General features: G+C 34.0%; 1 protein-coding gene across 1 annotated transcript in view; it reads left to right on the top strand.

The window, feature by feature from the left end:
- The window catches only part of Cadm2 (cell adhesion molecule 2), a gene marked incomplete at its 5' end in the record, with an annotated part of 285,487 nt that overhangs the window by 163,248 nt on the left and 102,893 nt on the right, over nucleotides 1–19,346 (top strand). Inside the window, one exon of the mRNA XM_005375539.2 lies at nucleotides 14,151–14,241. Coding sequence (XP_005375596.2) covers nucleotides 14,151–14,241 — 91 coding nt within the window. The remainder of the gene's footprint in view (nucleotides 1–14,150; nucleotides 14,242–19,346) is intronic.

Here is a 19,346-nt window from a genome sequence, read left to right as displayed (position 1 = left end):
TTAAAACTGAAATTTAAGAAACTGTAAAGTAGCATTTTTGCTGTGAAGCACAAATGCTTTACAGTTCACATAGTAGGTAAGAGAAGAGTTTGCAGCCGAACAGTGGGAAAAGGCACTTTTTCTATAGATGCAGACTTACCTTCTCATTTTCATAAAGTCTCTTAGAAGCAAAAATGTTTGTCTGATTTAATTTTTAGATGAACATACTTCATGAATCAAATTTAATTTGATTCTCAGTAGGAATAATATATCTGCACTAAATGAACCAAGTATGTACAGAATACAGGGAAGAAGAAAATAACTGAGTATTCGTTTCTATATGTGACATTAACAAAAAGTAAACTAGAAAATAACTCATTGAAAGTGAAAAATACAACGGACAGATAAGAATAATATCTCAGAATAATTTCTGTGGATTTTTTGTGCTAAGAAAGCACTTTTTTACTTTAGCATTAAACTTCAAATATCAAAAAATAAGAATCTAAACTTAATAAAATGTGTTTCTTAAAATACATTTTCTACATTTAATCAACTCATGTAGTCTTCTGTTATCATTAATATTTGTTTGGTATTTTATAAACATAGCCTGGCTTACCTTTAAAAATGAATATTAAATTATGTTAGAAAATCAAATATGTTAGAAATCTAAATTATGTTAGAAAATCAAATTTCTGGCTTTTTCAGGGAAGACACAGTTATTATTTCATTACCCACAGGGAGTATTATGGGTACATAATGTTCATTAGATAGATATTTTCTTGTATAAATAATAGACATATTTTATACCATCCATGTAATAGTAAATAATTAAAATTAATAATCAAATATTTCTTCTATTTAAATTTCAGGATTCAAATGTTACTATAATGTTTTTATGTTGTAAATAGTAATGAACAATTTTCATGTTTTCAAATGTCAAAGAAATGCTTCTATTTAGGAATTCCAAATTTTAATATAATAAATACTTAGAATGAGATAATTAAATGTAAACTTTTTTTCTAAGCAAATTCATCAAAGCTATAAAATTATATTAGCGTAGAATTAATTTAATAAAAAGAAAAATTAGTGCTAAAATAATGTAATGCATGTATGTTATAGATGCTAATGTATCTTTGTCAATTATTTGTAAATCAGTTTAATAGAGAAATAAAAATTGGATAAGAATTCTAGACAGAAATTATTTTGGCTAGTAAATTCTGATACTAAAAGTGAGTGTGTTAAAACCAAATAACTTTTAAAATAATAATTTTGCCGGGTGTTGTGGCACATGCCTGTAATCCCAGCATTTGGGAGGCTGAAGCAGGAGGATCATTGCAAGTTCGAGACCAGCCTGGGCTACAAAGTGAGCTCAAGGTCAGCCTGAACTGCATAGTGAGACCCTGTCTCAAACAGACAAAAAAAATAAAATAAAATAGAATAAAAAAAGTAAAAATAAAATAAAATAAAATAAAAATTCTTTTTTATAAATCTATGTTAATATTTATAAGCTGTTTTCTTTTTTGAAAATACCTACAGACATGATGTCCCAATATTTTGAAATTATTTTAATTCTCCTTTCTGAGTGAATTAAATACACACACACACACACACACACACACACACTCACACATAGAATTTTCAATTAAAAAATATTTAGGAAGCTACTATAACCAATTGGAATCATATAAATTATTAGATTAACTGTTGATAGATGAGGATAAAGTGCCATTGCTATTCGTCATGTGGTCCGATAGTCTGTTTCTTTGTTTTTTATTATAAGTGATGAGAGATACAAACATGTGAAACATTTTCACTGCCCTAAAATACCCTGTGCTCCACCTCTTTGTTTCCCCTCACTTCCCTGTAAACTAGTAATTTTTCCTTTTCTGGAATGGAGTAGAGTTTAGAAGGGCGTAGTCTCTCACATAGACTTCCTTCTTAGTTACATAATGCCGAACATCAGCAAAGTAAAGGAGAGGTTCATTTTGGCCTCGTTTTTAGAAGTTTCAATCCTCTCACGGCCCGCAGCAAGGTGGACAGGCCTGAGGAAAGCCGAAGGTCATGGCATCCAAGAAGCAGAGAGAGAGGTGAAGGCAGGAACCAGGGAAACAACTAAATCTTTCCAGGTCACTGCTCACTTACTGACCTCTTCTGACCAGGCCACACCTCTTTACATCACATGTAGGAGGTGCTACAAAAGCGCCAGAAATACAATAACCTTTCAGACCCCCGACCATTGAGTGCATCAGGTTTTAGGGCAACACGGCGATATATACCATAGCATTCTCCCCTGGCCCCCGAAAGACTCACACGCATCTCTTTTTGGTTGCCTCTACCATAATGCCCAGACTCTTGAGCCTTAACATTTAAAGTTTTGAAAATGTGACTTCCTGTAACGTTGCTCTGTTATTCTTTTCCAAGTGCCCCTAATATGATTACTAGATGATTTATTATAGCCCACTGTTTTTCTGTACACTCCTCTTTTGCTCACCATCCTTGAACTTTAAATTTCCTTCATTTTCCTTCTCTTTACCAATGCCAGATCAAATACTGCATAGCCTCTGTAATTTTTTAAATGCAATTTTTCTAGGTAAGCTTTTTTTTTGTTTCTGTCAAATATATACAATCTCCTCCCCAGTAATGGTCAACGCACATCTTCCATATGCAGGGGTGCCTACAGCTTTGACCTTTGAATTACTTTGAGGTACCCATGACCATTGAAAAATTAAGAATCAATTCCTATAGGTTTCTATTTTTGTGGATACCTAGCACTTGTGTAACACTAGTAGTGAGCTTTGCAACAGGAATTTATAAATATATTTATAAATATTTACCTAATAAATGTTACAGAAGTAATTTTTACTAGAATTAAAAGGAATTTTTCACACTATTCAAATGAAAATACCTGATACTTCTGAGTATTCTTGAAAAGAAATCTGTGAGAATTTGGTCTTCCTGAAAATTTACCAACAGGAAAAAAAAAAATTTGGATATTTTAGAAAAAGAGCAATTTTACACAGAGGAAATGAGTATCAGAAAGTTCTCTGGTGGAACTGGCTCTGGTCAACTCTTAGCAGCTCGTGGCACATCAGCCCTCTATGCCTAAAAGACAAGTTTTTTTCTTCGGTGAGAGGTTTGCCAGCTGCCAGTCTGAGAGTGCTGTCCAGTTCTCCTTGCCGCTGACTGGCTGCTGCCCTGTAACCTATTTTCTGCAGATGCCCCAGCATTCTGCCACCATAACAGCTTGGTGCATGGGGTGTGGCTGTCTTGAGTATTCTGAGCCCTAAAATCCCTAAGATGTCACCAAAACACCTTGAAACTTTTAAGGCTTTACTGATACAATATTTTATTAAATTGAATTGCATAGCTGCAGTAGACACAGCACATTTAGTGTTTAAACTGTAAAAGTAGGCATTAGAGGCATTTTTTCTGACCATATCTGAAATTAGTGGTTTTCCACAATTTGTGATGTTCTAGGAGTCTAATCTCACTAATTTCAGGGGTCTACTGTATGCTCAAAACATTGCTAAATTTGTCTTCATAAAATTTTTCTATGGAAGTTTAAAATTTTTGCTATTGTGGATAAGAACGTGCAGAGGCACAGAAAATGTTTTAATGAAGGAGTTAGGGGAGTATGTTTTAAGAGAATAAAAAGGAAAAAGATAGAGAGATATAGGAAAGAAGGAGTGAGAAACAGAGAGAAGGAAAAGGAGAGCATTTTAATGTCCATATAGAACTGAGCAAAATGACGTATAAGAGTAAAAAAAAAAACAGATAACATACAACAAAAGCGAATCTTGAACTCAGTTGTAATTCAACCAAATGGAGAAAGAGTTGACTCCAATCAATCATAGAGGATGCAAAACATAGTACAGAAGACACTAATCCTTTCTGTAGTCTAAAAAGGAATAGGAAGCACAAACTTCCTGAAGTATGTTTACGATGTGGGGAGGAGGGCTTGGTACATGGTATATTATTCTGCACATGTGGCCATTCCCCAAGGTGACTTTAGACTGCATGCACTGCAAATATATACTAATAAAGAACTGAATGTACTCACAAAAGATTTGAGTTTGTCAAACTGTTTTATGATGGTGGGAACTGGACAAGTTAAGGTTAGTCTGTTATGAAAACTTTTGAGCTAATACATATGGAATATTCACATCAATGAGTAATATTTGCCAATTATTTGGTCAATGTTTGTATTATTAGAAAATAGCTGAAAAGTGGATTTGATTTATAGCTTACTAGCATTCCTACCAATTGGGAAAAATTACAGAAGGCTGTTATTTATTCATTCAACAAATATTTAATTGACATCCAGGAATTTGTCCAGCTACAGAGGATACACAAATGAATAAGATAAAGATGATCTCTTTTTTTGATTAGCTTGCATTACTAAAAGGTCACTAAGTACTTTATAACACCATTTATGAAAGGTAACCAATTACTTCTGAAGTGTTACAGAAAGAATGTTTACAATGAATTGTGCTAAGTGTTACAATTATAGTGAAATAATGGATAGAAATGGATACCAGCACTGTATTTTGTGTTGGTAAAGATAAACATATTTGTCAAAGGAATGAATGATTTCAGAGTATTCACAGGAAATACATTTGTGGACAACTAATTGTTATCTAAGCAATATTTTCATTTTGACCAAAGATGAGCAATACAGTTGACTACTGCTTTCAGCAGAAGTCATCATGCTTAATCACTATATTACTGTAATTACTATATTATATTTCTATAATCACTATATTCTATTACTGTAAACAATGTATAAATTCACCTTTATATAACCTTGAAATTGCAGTATATTTTGCTAACTACAGAAGGAAAAATTGAGACTTTCATTGGTTCAACATTTGACTTAAAGATTTTTAATTTTCTTACAAAAGCTTCAGTGATGAACAGAAAGTTTTAAAGCACAGACACTGAATACTTTGAAAGCTATGCTTTTAAGATTGTCCATTAGGTGATTTAATAGTAGCTTCATCACAGATATTTTCTTCTGTAAAACTCTTGTTAAAAATATAGAAAATCCATTCCACTAGATCAATATCTTTACTTTGATACTAACCCTAAATTGGCGAAATGGAACATGAGTTGTTCTTGTTTCCTAAATTACTCAAACTTTAAGATTTTTGTTTAAAAATTTTTGTGTGTTTGTCTCTGTCTCTCTCCATTATAATTGCATTTTTTTCTAAATCATTGTGCAGAACTTTTCAGATAAAATTAAAATAAAAAGACAAGGAAAATTTTTTATGTTTAAAAATTTTAAAGAGATTTTAAAGAATATTTTTCTCACATATACATAGAGAAAAAACATTTTACTTAAAAATCTGCATGCATTACCTGGCTGCTCATAAGTACTGAAATAATATTTAGGAATAAATCAATATATCTTATGTACTTCTGCAAAATTTTCTCATTCTCCTTTATTTTTTTGAGGAATGGATATTAATTTAGACATTTATTCCTACAGCCGATAAACCATTCTTAGGCATGTCAAGTTTAAAAATGTTATTGAATCTATAAAGTTCTCAAACTTTGAGTGACAAAATGTGGATGAAATAATTATGTTAAAATATATATTTTGCTATGTGCAGTACTTTAAAATATTTATATGTATCTTTTTTTTTTTTTTTTTTCTCCAGTACTGGGAACCGAACTCACGACCTTGCGATTGCCAGGCAGGCACTTTTGCCACTGAGCTAAATCCCCAGCCCCTTATATATATCTTATATTGTGAAATGATCTAAACATAATTATTAGTAGCTCTCAGGCATTCATGTGCATGTACATTATGTAAATACATATGTATTGAATAAATATACTATTAATAGATTTGGTTTTCTATCTTTTTAACATTGTCAATTTCCTTTTACTTTGAGACAAGTTCTCACTATGTAGATCAGAATGGCCTTGAGTTCACTGTGTAGCCGAGGCTGTCCTCAAATTTAGAGGGATTCACCGTACCTTGGCCTCCCCACAAGTGCTGAGATTAGAGATGCAACACCGCACCCAGCTCAATTCTCACACTGTTTTAAAATACCTTAAGATAAGTCAAATAAGAGTTTGACATATAGGAGAAAGAAAGAGCAGAGAAATAAATAATCTATATTAATTTTTCCTAAGCTTTTAAAAACATCATTAGTTAGGATAATACATTATGTAAGTTAATTAAAAGCCTAATGTTATCCTCATCCCCAGAGTACTGAAACTAAAATATGTTTTCTGTTTTGTGAAGAAATAGTGCAGGCTTAAATGTAGCTCCTAATCTGTAAACTAAAATGGATTACTTCCATCACAATCCTGGATTTATGGTTTAAAGTATTTTCAAAATGGTTTAAAAAATATTCCTAATCCTTGGAAATTTATGTGAAAGGGAAAACTGCAACACAGAAGAAACATCTACATGTAATTTTAAAATATGGGCATAGAATAAAAACTTTCGGTAATTCTTAAGAGATAGCAAAGGCACACAATAAAAGCTTTCAGTTAGGTAGTAATTATTCTTGAATTGCTATTCATAACTGAGCTAGTAAGAAATTCAATAGTCTAGTAAAGTGCACAAGTTTAATGTTATTTTATAAAGTCACTCTATAGTCTATTGTGTATCATGATACTCCAGAAAGTTTCTGCATTCTGATAACAAAGTACATAACATAATGAGTTTAGATGGGTATTTCACTTATTTGAATAAATATTTTGAGGAAATACTAGCAAGTGAAAGCCTAAATTAATTCAGTTTTCCAGGTGAACGTCTATATCTGCAAATCTATAGTATAGTCTTTTATTGCCTAAGATGAGTTAGAATGCCAATTCAGGAACATAATTTATATTTCACTAAAATATTCTTAACTGACCAATGCTAGACAAATGCATTGATGGATACAAAAAAAGATTCACAAAAGTAAAAACCAAATAGGTTTGACAGACATTTTTATTATTAAATAAAACCTTGCCAAAGTGGAAGCTATTTCATCTTAATAGTAGGATTTCATGTATAGCTGTCCACTTGAACTTCTTGTCTTTTCACTTTACTTGCCCATTTATTGATTTGGTCTTTTGTTTTTTTCTAATTTTTTTTGGTTGCTGATATACTCGATGTTAGGACTCTCTCCAAAGAATAGCTGGCAAAATTTTCCCATTCTGTCGGTTGTCTCTTCACTTTGTTGGTTGTTTCCTTGCTGTTTTATGTTTGATGTGATACCATTTGTTGATTCTTAGCACTCTCTATTGCGCCATTGGGATTCTGTGCAGAAAGTCCTTGTCTTCATTTGTGTCTTCAAGAGTTTCACCTATTTTATCATCCAGCAGATTGTCTTTGTTTTAACAATTAAATCACTTATTCAATTTGATTTTAGTTTAGTGCCTGGTACGATATATGCATCCAGAATGAGTCTTCTGCATGTGTATAGCCAGTTTTCCCAGCAGCATACAGTAAGTGTACAAAAAATTCATAAAGAGTAAAATTTGGGCAATATATTATTGTAGTACTTGATGAGGTAGAAATGTCAAAGTATTAAGTATGTAGTCAAATGTCAAAGTATTGTATGTAGTGTCAATGTAGCATGTTTACAGAGAAAATTTGACATTTCATGGACATAAAATCTCTGGCTTGATAATTAAATAAATATTTATGCAATTAAGTACATTCTTTGCCAAAAACCATACAATGAGAGAGAAATAGTTTACATATGTGGTGCTTGCATTAACAAAGAAACTGCACAGACTTGTAATTTTAGCACTGTAGGAGACTGAGGAAGGAAAATCACAAATTCATGCCCTGTGTGGGCAACTTAGGGACACCTTGTCTCAAAATAATTATAATTAATTAATTAATTAAAAAGTGAGCTGGAGATGTAGTTCAGTGTGAAGGCCCTGGGTTCAACTCCCAGCGTCACAAAAGAAAATAAAAATAAAGAGATGGCCATTTAAAAAGTCATGCATACTTTAATATAATAATTTCTAAGGCAGAAAATTTGAGTTTAAAACAGGAAGACAGTTGGAAGTATACATTTGATTAATGTAAATGTGACTTAATACTAAAGTTAATCTAAGGTTTGTGACATGAATATTTAAGCATAATTATCCATGCACCAGGCACCAACACAATTTCACTTAAGTGTTTTTTCAGAATAGGGTACCAACTTGATGATAAGATATATTAGAAATTTTATCATCTTCATTTATTTAGTAATTCTTTATTATGCACAGACTTCATATAAAGTACCATACAAAACACTGAGGATACACAGTGACATAAAAACACTTGAGGGTGAAAAGAAAATATATAGGAAATATATCTGAAAAATAAGAGATTAATTGATCATTACTCTTAACAAATGCCATTTGAATTAAAACTTAAAAGTTATATGTTAGAGATAAATGAAATCTCTTCTCACAGTGGAGCATTTCTGAAAATTTGTGTTAAGGCATGATAAAACATATTCACCAAAAGACTAGAAAAATATAATTGCTGAAGTTCAAAGATTGAAATCAACAGAGGACAAGAAGTGAAAAACACAATAGCAATCACTTAGGATTTAAATGAGTTAATAAGCCGGGTGTGGTGGCGCATGTCTGTAATCCCAGCACTGGAGAGGTTGAGGCAGGAGGATCATTGTGAGTTTGAGACCAGCCTGGGCTACAAAGTGAGTTCAAGACCAGCCTGAACTGAATAGTGAGACCATGTCTCAAAAAGTAAATCAATCAGTCAATAAATAAATTACTTTTTGCCCTAAGAGCAAAGATCAATAAGGATAGTTGAAATTAATAAGTTTTGAAGAGATTCATGCTTTGAGAAAACAGGGTATTTTTAGTAAGATTTAGAGATGTGTAATACTTACACTGTAGAGAACACTTTCTATTTGGTAAACTGTATAGAAGGTGTGATTTTGGAACAATAATATAAAAAGTGAGTTTTAATATTTTTTAGGACATAGATCAACCAGAACTTGTGACTGACTGAATAAAGACAAGTGCACAAGAGACACCTAATACATTACCTGGGAGGATGTTAGTAGTATCTACAAATTAGAAATTGCTAGAGGATGGACATAAAAAAAAGGAAATGTGGAGAATCTGGCTTCTTTTAGGCATATCAAATGTGCCACATCTTTGAGATACCCAAGGTACCTATGCCAAATAGGTGCCTCATACAACTGTCCTTAGCTTGTAGTACATTTTGCTCTCTTATATTAATTCGTTAATATCTTAGTTATTTTTCTCATTGCTGATACAAAATATATGACACCCAGAGTTAAAGGAGAAAAGGTTTAGTGTAGCTCACAGTTTGCAGAGGTTTGAGTCCATAGTCAGTGGGCTCCAGGATAGGGTGGCCTGGCAAAGGGGTATCACAGAGAAGAAACAGCTCAGGGCAGGCAAAGCACAGCAAAGCAGCAAGTAGCAGAGAGCTTCTTTCTGTGTCTATATGCCTTGCAGGCTACCCACCTTCTGCCATCCATACCCAGCCGTGGGCACCCTTAATCTCAGGATCATACCCTTAATCCCCCCATCACATACCCCAATCCTGCCAACTTCAAAACTCCCTAGCTATGACAGCATGAGTCTTTCGGAGGACATACAGGTACAAACCATATCAGTTAGTGATAAGTAAGTACATATGCAAGTGTCTGAAACGCTGAAGAGAAAATTACATGAGAGTATATTCTGAACCCTCTTGTGTATGATCTCACATTTTACAATGCTAAATAAATAGCAACAACCTGATAGATTATAGGACAGAATAACCAGGAACCTGAGGTAAATGAAGAGTGTGTTTGCAAGTTTATGTGTGTAGGTCTCTTTGTGTATGGGGCTGTGTAGAGGGGGGGAGGGTTTGGCAAAGAATCTTAAAGTAGTTATTTTTAAATCTTGAATGGTTTAAATGTTAAGATAGTTATATTTAACTGTTACATTTGCTTATTTTCTTGTTCTTTTGTATATGTGGAAAAATAACTTGTATAAAGAGTATCTACTCAATATTTTTTAATAATTCTGCAAATATGTGAATGTTATACTATGCATCTAGACTTTGGGTCACTTAGGCTTTATTTGGGATATTTTCAAGAGTTTCATAGAAATATACGGCAAGTACATTATCTTGTTTTGACATTTGCTTCTATTATAAGTCCTATGGCAAATCTAAAGAAAGGCTTAATCATCTTTCAAGTGATCATTTTTATTTTGCAAATTTCCACCTCCAATACACTACTTACACTAAATTGACAGAGCTATGAGAATCACACCGTATTATGTCTGCTAGTTTGTTAACAACACTGCAGGCTTCAGGGCAGCAAACCCTGTTGGAGAGACAAATGCTGTGAGAGAGCAGAGAATACCTTCTTGAGGGACCAGGGGGCTTCACCAGAATGAAGCGGAGCTCCAAAATGCCTCAGTCCACCAGATTTACTGAAGAATAACAATAAAGCAAAGAGTTCTGCTAAGTGCAGATGTTTATTGTAGGTAGCAAGGCAGGCAAGCAGGGCACCCTTGCCTGAATAATTAACTTTTGTGTGATTGTCTCCTCGAGAGCTTCCTTGATTTCCCTTTAATGTCCATCTCTGCGCAATTTGGCAAAACATCCTGTCTTCACGACATTCTGGCTCTCAGAATTAGCAGTCTTCCACCTACTCGGGCAGCCAGAGCTGACACTGACCCTTTGGGTGTGGCAAGGAACTCCAACACTCTCTACCACTATGTCATTTACCTCACTGAGAGGTGTGAAAACCTGCCATATCTTTTCAGTATACATCATTCCTTTATTCTGAATACGACAGGACTTCCAGAGAAATAAAACCTCCCTACTTTAATCCAGGAGCAGTACTTAACCAAACCCCTATAAGAATTTGTAAACGTTCCATAAATACTCCTGTCCCTTGCCTATCAAATTAGATAACTCTGAGATGTATGATCTGCACATCTAGTCAAAATTTCATAACACCATTAAACTTGAGTTGCCCAAAATATAATCTGCTCAGTCACACAGGTCTGTTTGTTTTATTTAACTTATTTTCTTCTTATCTCATATCCTAGTCCTACGGACATGCCACGGCCCTCCAAATAAAAGACATGCCTCAGAGTCATTGTACCAGAACTTTTCAGTGAGAAAAAAATATGAATTTTGATCTATGTATCTATACATGTACATGATTTTTTATATTTTTATTAGTACATATGTTTGCAGTACCCGACGGTTACATTTGTCATGGAGAGTTGGGAAATGTACATAGCTCATCTTGTTTTTACTTCCCCATTCCATAAACCTCCTTCCATCCTTGATTCATTGTAAGGAGTTTTTCACATTATGGAGGCTGACGTGCAATACAGGGTGAATCAGCAGGTCAGAAAATTAAGGTGTGACTGGTTTGGTACCATACTGATTCTGATGACCCAAGAATAAAGAATTGTCATTTAGGTGACAGTCCTTAGGTCTGCCAACTGAAGATCCAGGAAAACCCGATATTTCCATTCTAGACCTGATGATTAGCTTTCACTGTAAAAATGTACCTAAAATAGTGAGTTTCATATGGGAAAATATCTGCTTGGTTCACAGTTTTAGTGCTCTGTCCATAGTGGGTTGGCCCTATGGTTTAGGTCTTGATGTGGCTGCAGAGCATATGGAGGAGAAGGCCTGTTCATTTCATGGTGGCAAAGAAGCAAAGAAAATGAGGGGAAGGGTACAGGTCTCAGCTTCCCCTTTGAGGCACACTCCAATGACCTAAATCTTCGATTAGGCTATACCTGCTAAAATTCCTACCACCACCCAATAGTTCCAAGGGTAGCTACCAAGCTTTTAACACATGGACATTTGGGAAATACTCTAGATCCAAAGCATAGCAAGTCCAAAGGCATTAAAGACACAGTTGTCCTGGTTCAAAGGCCACCACACAGGAAGAGTTGTCTTCTAATTAGAGCAGATAAATAAAAGAGATAAGTGGTATGATTTTAGGGCTCCAGGAGATTCAAAACCCTCTAACAGAATTCAAGATTGTCTGGAGGCCAAGAAAAAGAACTCTGGGTGGCCTGTACTTAATTGGTTTTCAAGTAAAGGAGGGGATATCGAGGAAAGCACAGGAATCTGAACAGAACCTTGGGATTCAGTTCAGGGATTTTTCCAAGTAATATATTATGTCAATCAGGAGAACTACCTTGTCTCTAAATTGGCATTTATTGTAGGCGTGTGGGGCCTGCAGCAGCAGTCTCCTTTTAGCTAATTGTGATTGGAGCCAGAGATCCTCAGCTGTGGTCTTATCGTGTCCTTTGAGGCGTCATGGCTTCACTGGCCACTGCAGGCCTCAGCCAGGACCAGTGATTCATAAAGGTTCACTTACTATGAGCCCACTGCCCATCTCCAGACAAGTGGCCTAGGCCTTGGACAGACTCACAAGTAAACATAAAAAGACAATTGGTTAATTTTAAGTCCTGCTTAGAGCCACTTCCTAGTGTTCTCCATCAATTTTCTTCCAACTTATTCCTGTAAATAGACCCTTCTTTCATAATAAAACAGGGTAAAGTCAATTTCACTATATGTAATTTGGTTAAAGTTTAGAAGACTGTAGGCTTCAGTTTGACTAGAAGAGTTCTGGTTCACAGTTACTACCGCATAAAATTATTATTGCTCCTTTCACTTCTAACAAATGCCCTGCTTGGAGACTTAATTGTGTAATAATCTACTCAATAAATGGTTCCATAAATGTCTTGCTAATAAATGAAAATTTAATAAAAGTATTTTAGGTAATGCAACAGTTCACTTTTGCTAGACAATAAGAAACATGTATTGCATGAAATAAAATTTTTCCTGGGTTATTCATACTATAATTTCTTTCTATAATATATATTGAATGCCTCTGTGTAAGCAAAATAATATTTTTGATTGTTTTAAATCTGGTTTCTTGCTTTGAGAATCAAGAAAGGATGAATAGGAAGCATTAATTTAAAAATATGACCTAAGATATTTTAAAGGATTATCATTTATTATTCTATATATGAAAAATATAAATCTTACTTCTGTAAAAATAACCTGAAAATTAAATAATTCATTGATACTTATTTAAATGACTTCAGTATCAGAGAGTGCATATGATGGCAGAGCAGTTCCATTGTTATGTTAAAACTAAAGAAAGTGGGACCGTAACTGTGACTAGATGAACAGACCCAACCTGTTTTGTTTGTTATAGAAAATACGGAGATGAGAAGGCAAGGCACCTGCACAATGACCGCCAGTATGCAAGGGTCACGGGGGAAGCCTAGCAAAGACCTAGGAAGATATACATGTGTAGGAGGTGCATGTAACTCAATGGTAGAGCACTGGCCTTGTATGTAGGAGGTACTGAGTTCCATCCCCAGCACCACATGTAACACACACATACACACACACACACACACAGGAAATATAAATATTAGCATCCTAGGTTTTTATCTAATTTTCCATTTTTCCTATGAAATATGAACTTTTGTTCTTAAAGAATATTACCTGGCACGCAAGTTTGAAATATAAATGCCTTGTAGTATTTTAAATCCTTTTCCACTAGGGATGATTTTATTAACTGGAAATAAATAATTTTCCAACAATTATGTTGTGGGTCACAAAGAAAAGTGTTAAATTTCAGTAATATTAAAAGTACCTATCTGAAGTGATTTGCCAATTGTACTTTAAAAGCAAGCAGCATGAGCTCAATACTGCATTACTGCATTTTCAAAAAGAGTCTGCATCATGCTTCTGAGACAATAGTTATCTTGAGTTCATTTTGGGTTCCTTATTGTGAGTCCCCCTATTCTTGTGACAATGAAGTTGTTGTTATTCAAATGCACATATGCATTCAGGACATAATAATAGTATTCATAGCCATCTATAAATAGTTGAAGAAACAATTGTATGAAATACTTGATATTCATTTGAACCACATTTTGCAATTTCACTTTTAAATTCAGATTTTAGTCATGCTCATATGATATTCAAATATTTTCCTTAGATTTGTCTGAACAGATTGGTAGCTTCTTAACATTGCGTACTGTGTTCCATTAGAGCTAAGAAATCCCTTGTAAAGATATACAGTTGTAAGCAATATAAGAAATGACAAACATACAAATGATACACAAATATTGATACATCATGAGTGTGTAATTAATGATTTTTCTAATATTCTTTTTTTCTCTAGATACACCTTCAGTTAAGATTATACCATCCACTCCTTTTCCACAAGAAGGACAGCCTTTAATTTTGACTTGTGAATCTAAAGGAAAACCACTGTAAGTCATTTAATGAGCAATAAAATTTTTCACTTTGTCTTCTTCATGCTTTGGTTGTGCGTTTTAATTGTAGAAGTCCCCTGCTTTTCTCTTTTCTTAATGGGCAAAATGATTTCTAAGACAGAAAATTCCCTGAACCATATCTTCATTAAGTGTCTGGGGTAGACTGTGTTTCCTCTGTCATCTAGCGATGCTTCTGGGAAGGTTTCCAGCTATGACTTTCTTACTGTTATAGTAAGATATTTCAACCTAGATGACTGTTGGCTTAATGAGTCACTATTTATATTAGCAGACCAATAAAAACTACACATTGGTGAATTTAGCTCTTCCATAAAAATTGAAAATAATAAAGCATCCTCCAAAATGCCCAAATTTTATATAGGGAATCATTTTCATAATAAGAAAAAAGCATATATTTCAAATTTATTCTTCAAGGAGTCTTAATTTGTGAATACTATATGCTTGGAAATAATGTGAGTAAAAAGGTTCATATGCTTAATGTGTTCGGGTATAAAATAATTTCATTTCTAAAATGTACTGATGCTGCTGCCACCTGAAGTATAAAACTATACTTTGTCATTCATGTTTATAAAACATTATCTCATAAGTTACCTATGTTTAAGGTAAAATTTAAATAGATTTTTTCAAATATCAATTATTTGGAAGCAATGTGATTAATATAATAGCTCTTTTCTATAGGTAATTTACTTGATATTTAAAAGCTTCAAATTTATTTACATTTTACTTAAATTTTGATTAGATTAATTTAATTATACTCTGTAGATAAGAAAAACAATAGCTATGGTGCAAATCAAGTTAAATTACTAAGTTTAGTTCCAATAATATTTTAGTTATTTAAGGTTAGGTGTCTGTCGTACAATCTCATGAGGACTTTCATCTAAATGAATTACATATCAGAAAATGGTCTCATATTTTAACTTCTTCCATTGTATACCATTCTATTTTCTACCACATTTCACATCTTCTTCAAAGAATAATTTTAAAATTATTCTCTCTTCTAATCATTGTTCTCCAGAGGATAACCTGCTTTAAGGAGCAATTTATAGATTAACCTATCATTATCCCATTTCTAAGTATATTTCAAGTTATTTTAGAATTCAGAAAGATCACATTTTCATAGTAACTTTATTTTATGAGGTGTGATTGAAAAATATGATGCATTTAAAAATGTTTTAAAAATTACAGTGAAAGACTCATTGGCATTAATCTACCTCAAAATGTCAACCACGAATTTGGAACACATGTGTTCCTTTGTTCTTGTCACTTCTTGAAGAGGTTCTAGAAGTCGGATTTCTTGTATTTAGTTGGGCTGGCATGGCTGTCCTGATTTCCTGGATATGTTCAGAACAGTTACTTTTGTTTTTACTTTGGAGAAGAGCCAGAAATTTCACGGTGCCACATCCAGTGAATAAGGTAGGTGAGCAGGTATGCTAATGTTTTTACCAGCCTGCCTTTCTGCTGGATGACTCTCAGCAGAATCATTCACCAAGAACCTTTGCACCATACTATAAGGACACACCCAAAAGTGGACTTAGAGAACTACTTTAGAAAATGGCAAGAACATGGGATAATTGTGTTCAAAATGCTGCAGAGTATTTGAAGGGGCGTTAATGGCAATATAACATATCTGTACTGTAATAATTTATTTAACTTACATATTCACAGATTATTTTGATCACCCCTGGTATAGAGCCACTCAATTCACTTCCACAGTACTTACCGACCGTGCAACTTAAATTGCTTGTGAGAGGAAAAAACATTTTTTCCACAACAATGTGCTATTTATATGTGACGGGACATTGCAGTATTAGAGTTTCAAGAAGAGCTTTCACTATGAATTCAATACTTTAGGGAAAGCAATGTAATGAGCTCTTAATTGGATTTGGACAGATTTAAATCCTACCTTCTGATTCTGTGTGTCTAATATCAAAACCTACTTTCAAAATGCTTCTTCCATCTTAACACTTGCTTCTTTTTGCTTGTATTGTCCAGCTATTTTTTTCTTTCTTCTTTCGTCCCTCCGTTCCTCCTTACAATCACAGGAGTCAGTGTGAAGGTACAGAAAGGAACATGATCAGGATCATAACATAGTGAATGGTTTTGTCTGTATTCTTTTCTCCTTTGGGTTTATTTAAAAGTATATACAGGCACATTTGGAATATATGTGAAATATAACTGATGTAATTATGGAATATATAAGAAAATGCCTAGAATTCAATGCATACCTGATGAAAAAGCATCAAATTGTCAGTGGTCTGTTTTTTGATAGCATGCATATCCTGAGCACATTATTTGACATATGAGAATAGACTGTTAGGTTTAAGATATTATTAATTTATAGAGTCCATCGTATTTGCTTCAATACTATGAAGAGATGTGACTTATTGTAAATCTCTGAGTTTCAGTTACCTATAGGTAAATTTCAATGTATAATGAAGTTATCATTGCAGATGAAAACAAAGTAACAAACTTTTGTTTATTTTATTCAAGAATACAAAGGCTCAGGAAGTTTAAGAAATAGAAAGTGTCAGCTTTCTGAGAGGATCTGGATGAATATCACTTTGCAAATAGAAAAGTGAATTAGAAAGACTCCCCATTTCACAGAAGATAAAACTAAACCTCAAAAATTATAAGGCAAATTCTCTTGTTCACATGGATTTAAGAATTGTGAGCCAGGATTTCCTCTAAGTTTAGTATTGTCCGTAGTATACATTATTTCTTTCTATTTTTTTTTTTTTTTTTTTTTTTCTTTTTGAGAGAGGATGTCGCTATGCAGTTCAGGCTGGCCTTGAGCTCACTTTGTAGCCCAGGCTGATCTCCAACTTTCAATGATCCTCCTGCCTCAGCCTCCCGAGTGCTGGGATTACAGGCATGGGCCACCATGCCTGTCTACATTATTTCAGTTATTGCTGCTACTTCACTTGCAGAGTCTACACTGTCCCTTACGTTGGGCAAACTCACTATTGAAAACTTAAGAGGCTCAAAGCACTTTTCAGGACTGAAGTTGAAGCCTGGGATGCGAAGGAAGGAATTGCTCATCTCATGACGTTTCTCACAGCTGCCATCTTTATCATGTTTTCCTCTGTATTTAGAGTCGTTCTAAACACTTTCCAGAGTCCTATTCAACTGATGATTTCTAACATGAGCTTAGATTCATGTAAAATATATAACTAATGTCTCATTGTTAAACAGATAACTTGTATAATCTTTAAAGACTAAAAATAATGATATTCTGCTTTTATCTTTATAGGCCTAATGTCATAATCTACATGTTATTGTCTACGAATAATGTCTGCTAACATAATTCCTTCTATTGTATTTCTATTTTCAGCTTTCTACTTTCGTGTTCTTTGCCTCCAGACTATCAGGCCTTTGACAAATGTATAGTCAAATTCTTTGATTCCTTCCTTCATTTACACAACTGCTTTGCTTTTATTCTTTCTTAATCTTGAATCAATTCTCCTTTTTCAGAGTAACTATCATTTTCAATAGATGAGGCCATTAACCTCTTTAAAGACAGTTTAACTTGCAGCCATTCTAGTTTATATTATATTTCCAACAGTGCCAGATGAGGCAGATAAGACAAATAACAGGAAAAGACTGAAAAGAAATCACTGGATTCCCCCGGAAGGAAATCTTACGGATAATGAAGAAATTAGTCTTACTAGAGCGAGGAGACCAGAAGGCAAATTGAAATGTATGAATTGGGGAGTTTGTAGATAGCACAGAAGGAAAAAATAACCAGTGGAAAGACCTGGTTATTCAGAAAATGAGTCAGGAAGAGTGGTAGGGAGGTGACAACAAGTTTTAAAAAGAAATCTTAAAATGAAACATAATTTTAAAAAATAGGGTGAGTGCCCATATCTTAAAATAGGATCAAAACAGTGGGAGAAGAAGTGAATTCTTTGGGATCACGTGTATACAACAGGCAGGGTAGAATGGCCTATTTCACTCTGGTAATCACGGCCTGCGTTCTGCTCCATTACTTTGCAGCTATTGCACCTGATTCCCCATTTTGTTTTGGCACAGCCGAGAAGCAGCACTGCAGCTCGGTGTCCAGTTGTTTCCCCCAGCACCTAATCTACATTATCTTTACCTGATCCACCTCTAATGAGCAAGTGAAATTCAGAAATGTATAATGAAGACATGATTCCTTTATCTTGCTGTGGATTTAGCTAATATCTTTGACCCAAGACAGAACCTTTATTGTTCTTTAGAAAGTGTTTCATAGGCATATGATTTCATAATGAATGTTATTCATTACTTTTAGCTATTGTTAGTAAATATAATGACACCACTAACTATTGTCCAAATCACAAAATGATGGTGTGACTCAGGTTTCCCTGAGAATCCTGTACGTAACCTGCCCTCTTGAATGCTAATGTTTTCCTTGTTCTAAATGTGAAAGCCCCAGTGACTGTTTATGAATAATCATGCCTTATTTGCCTGACTTGGACCGAAGCCTCTTGCCATTTTCCTGTGCAACAGCTGCATAACTTGGGCCAGAACCAAATTGTTCCACTTGACACTACTATAGAGGCATTCTATTCTTTTCTTAAAAAAGAGATTACTGTACATGTCTGTCTATTGTTTTAATTTTAGTCTAAAGTGAGGACCAAGCTAATGCTAGCCACTTTTCTTTCAAGTCCCCAGAGTTTTTGCAAACCTCTTCTTTCTTTGGCTGAATTCCCAGACAGCTTTCAGGCAGCAGCATTCTCCATTCATAAAAGTGGAGGGGAAAAAGAAAGGAGAAAAAGGAAAAAAGCCTTTACACTACATTAAAGTCACGACCTTAAATAGTGTAGAGTTGTCCCCCCATGCTATGACTGTGAGACATTATTTACTTTAATCCAATGTGTAGCACTTTATGAATTTATTTCATACATAGCGGTGGGACATTTTCAAATAAATGTGTATTTGTCACTTATTCTATAAAAGAAAATAATTACAGGATTTCATAATTTTTCAGTGTAAGCAATACAATATTTATGTTGTACATGCTATTTTACATTATAATAACCACAATTTTTCTTTGTTTTTGGCATAAATCTGCTATGCATAATTGCATAGCAAAAATATCCCTA

The sequence above is a fragment of the Chinchilla lanigera genome, unplaced genomic scaffold, assembly GCF_000276665.1.
Source record: "Chinchilla lanigera isolate Chin_1 unplaced genomic scaffold, ChiLan1.0 scaffold00006, whole genome shotgun sequence".
Classification (NCBI taxonomy): domain Eukaryota; kingdom Metazoa; phylum Chordata; class Mammalia; order Rodentia; family Chinchillidae; genus Chinchilla; species Chinchilla lanigera.
Note: the sequence above shows the minus strand (reverse complement) of the source record. Positions and strands in the feature narration are given on the sequence as shown.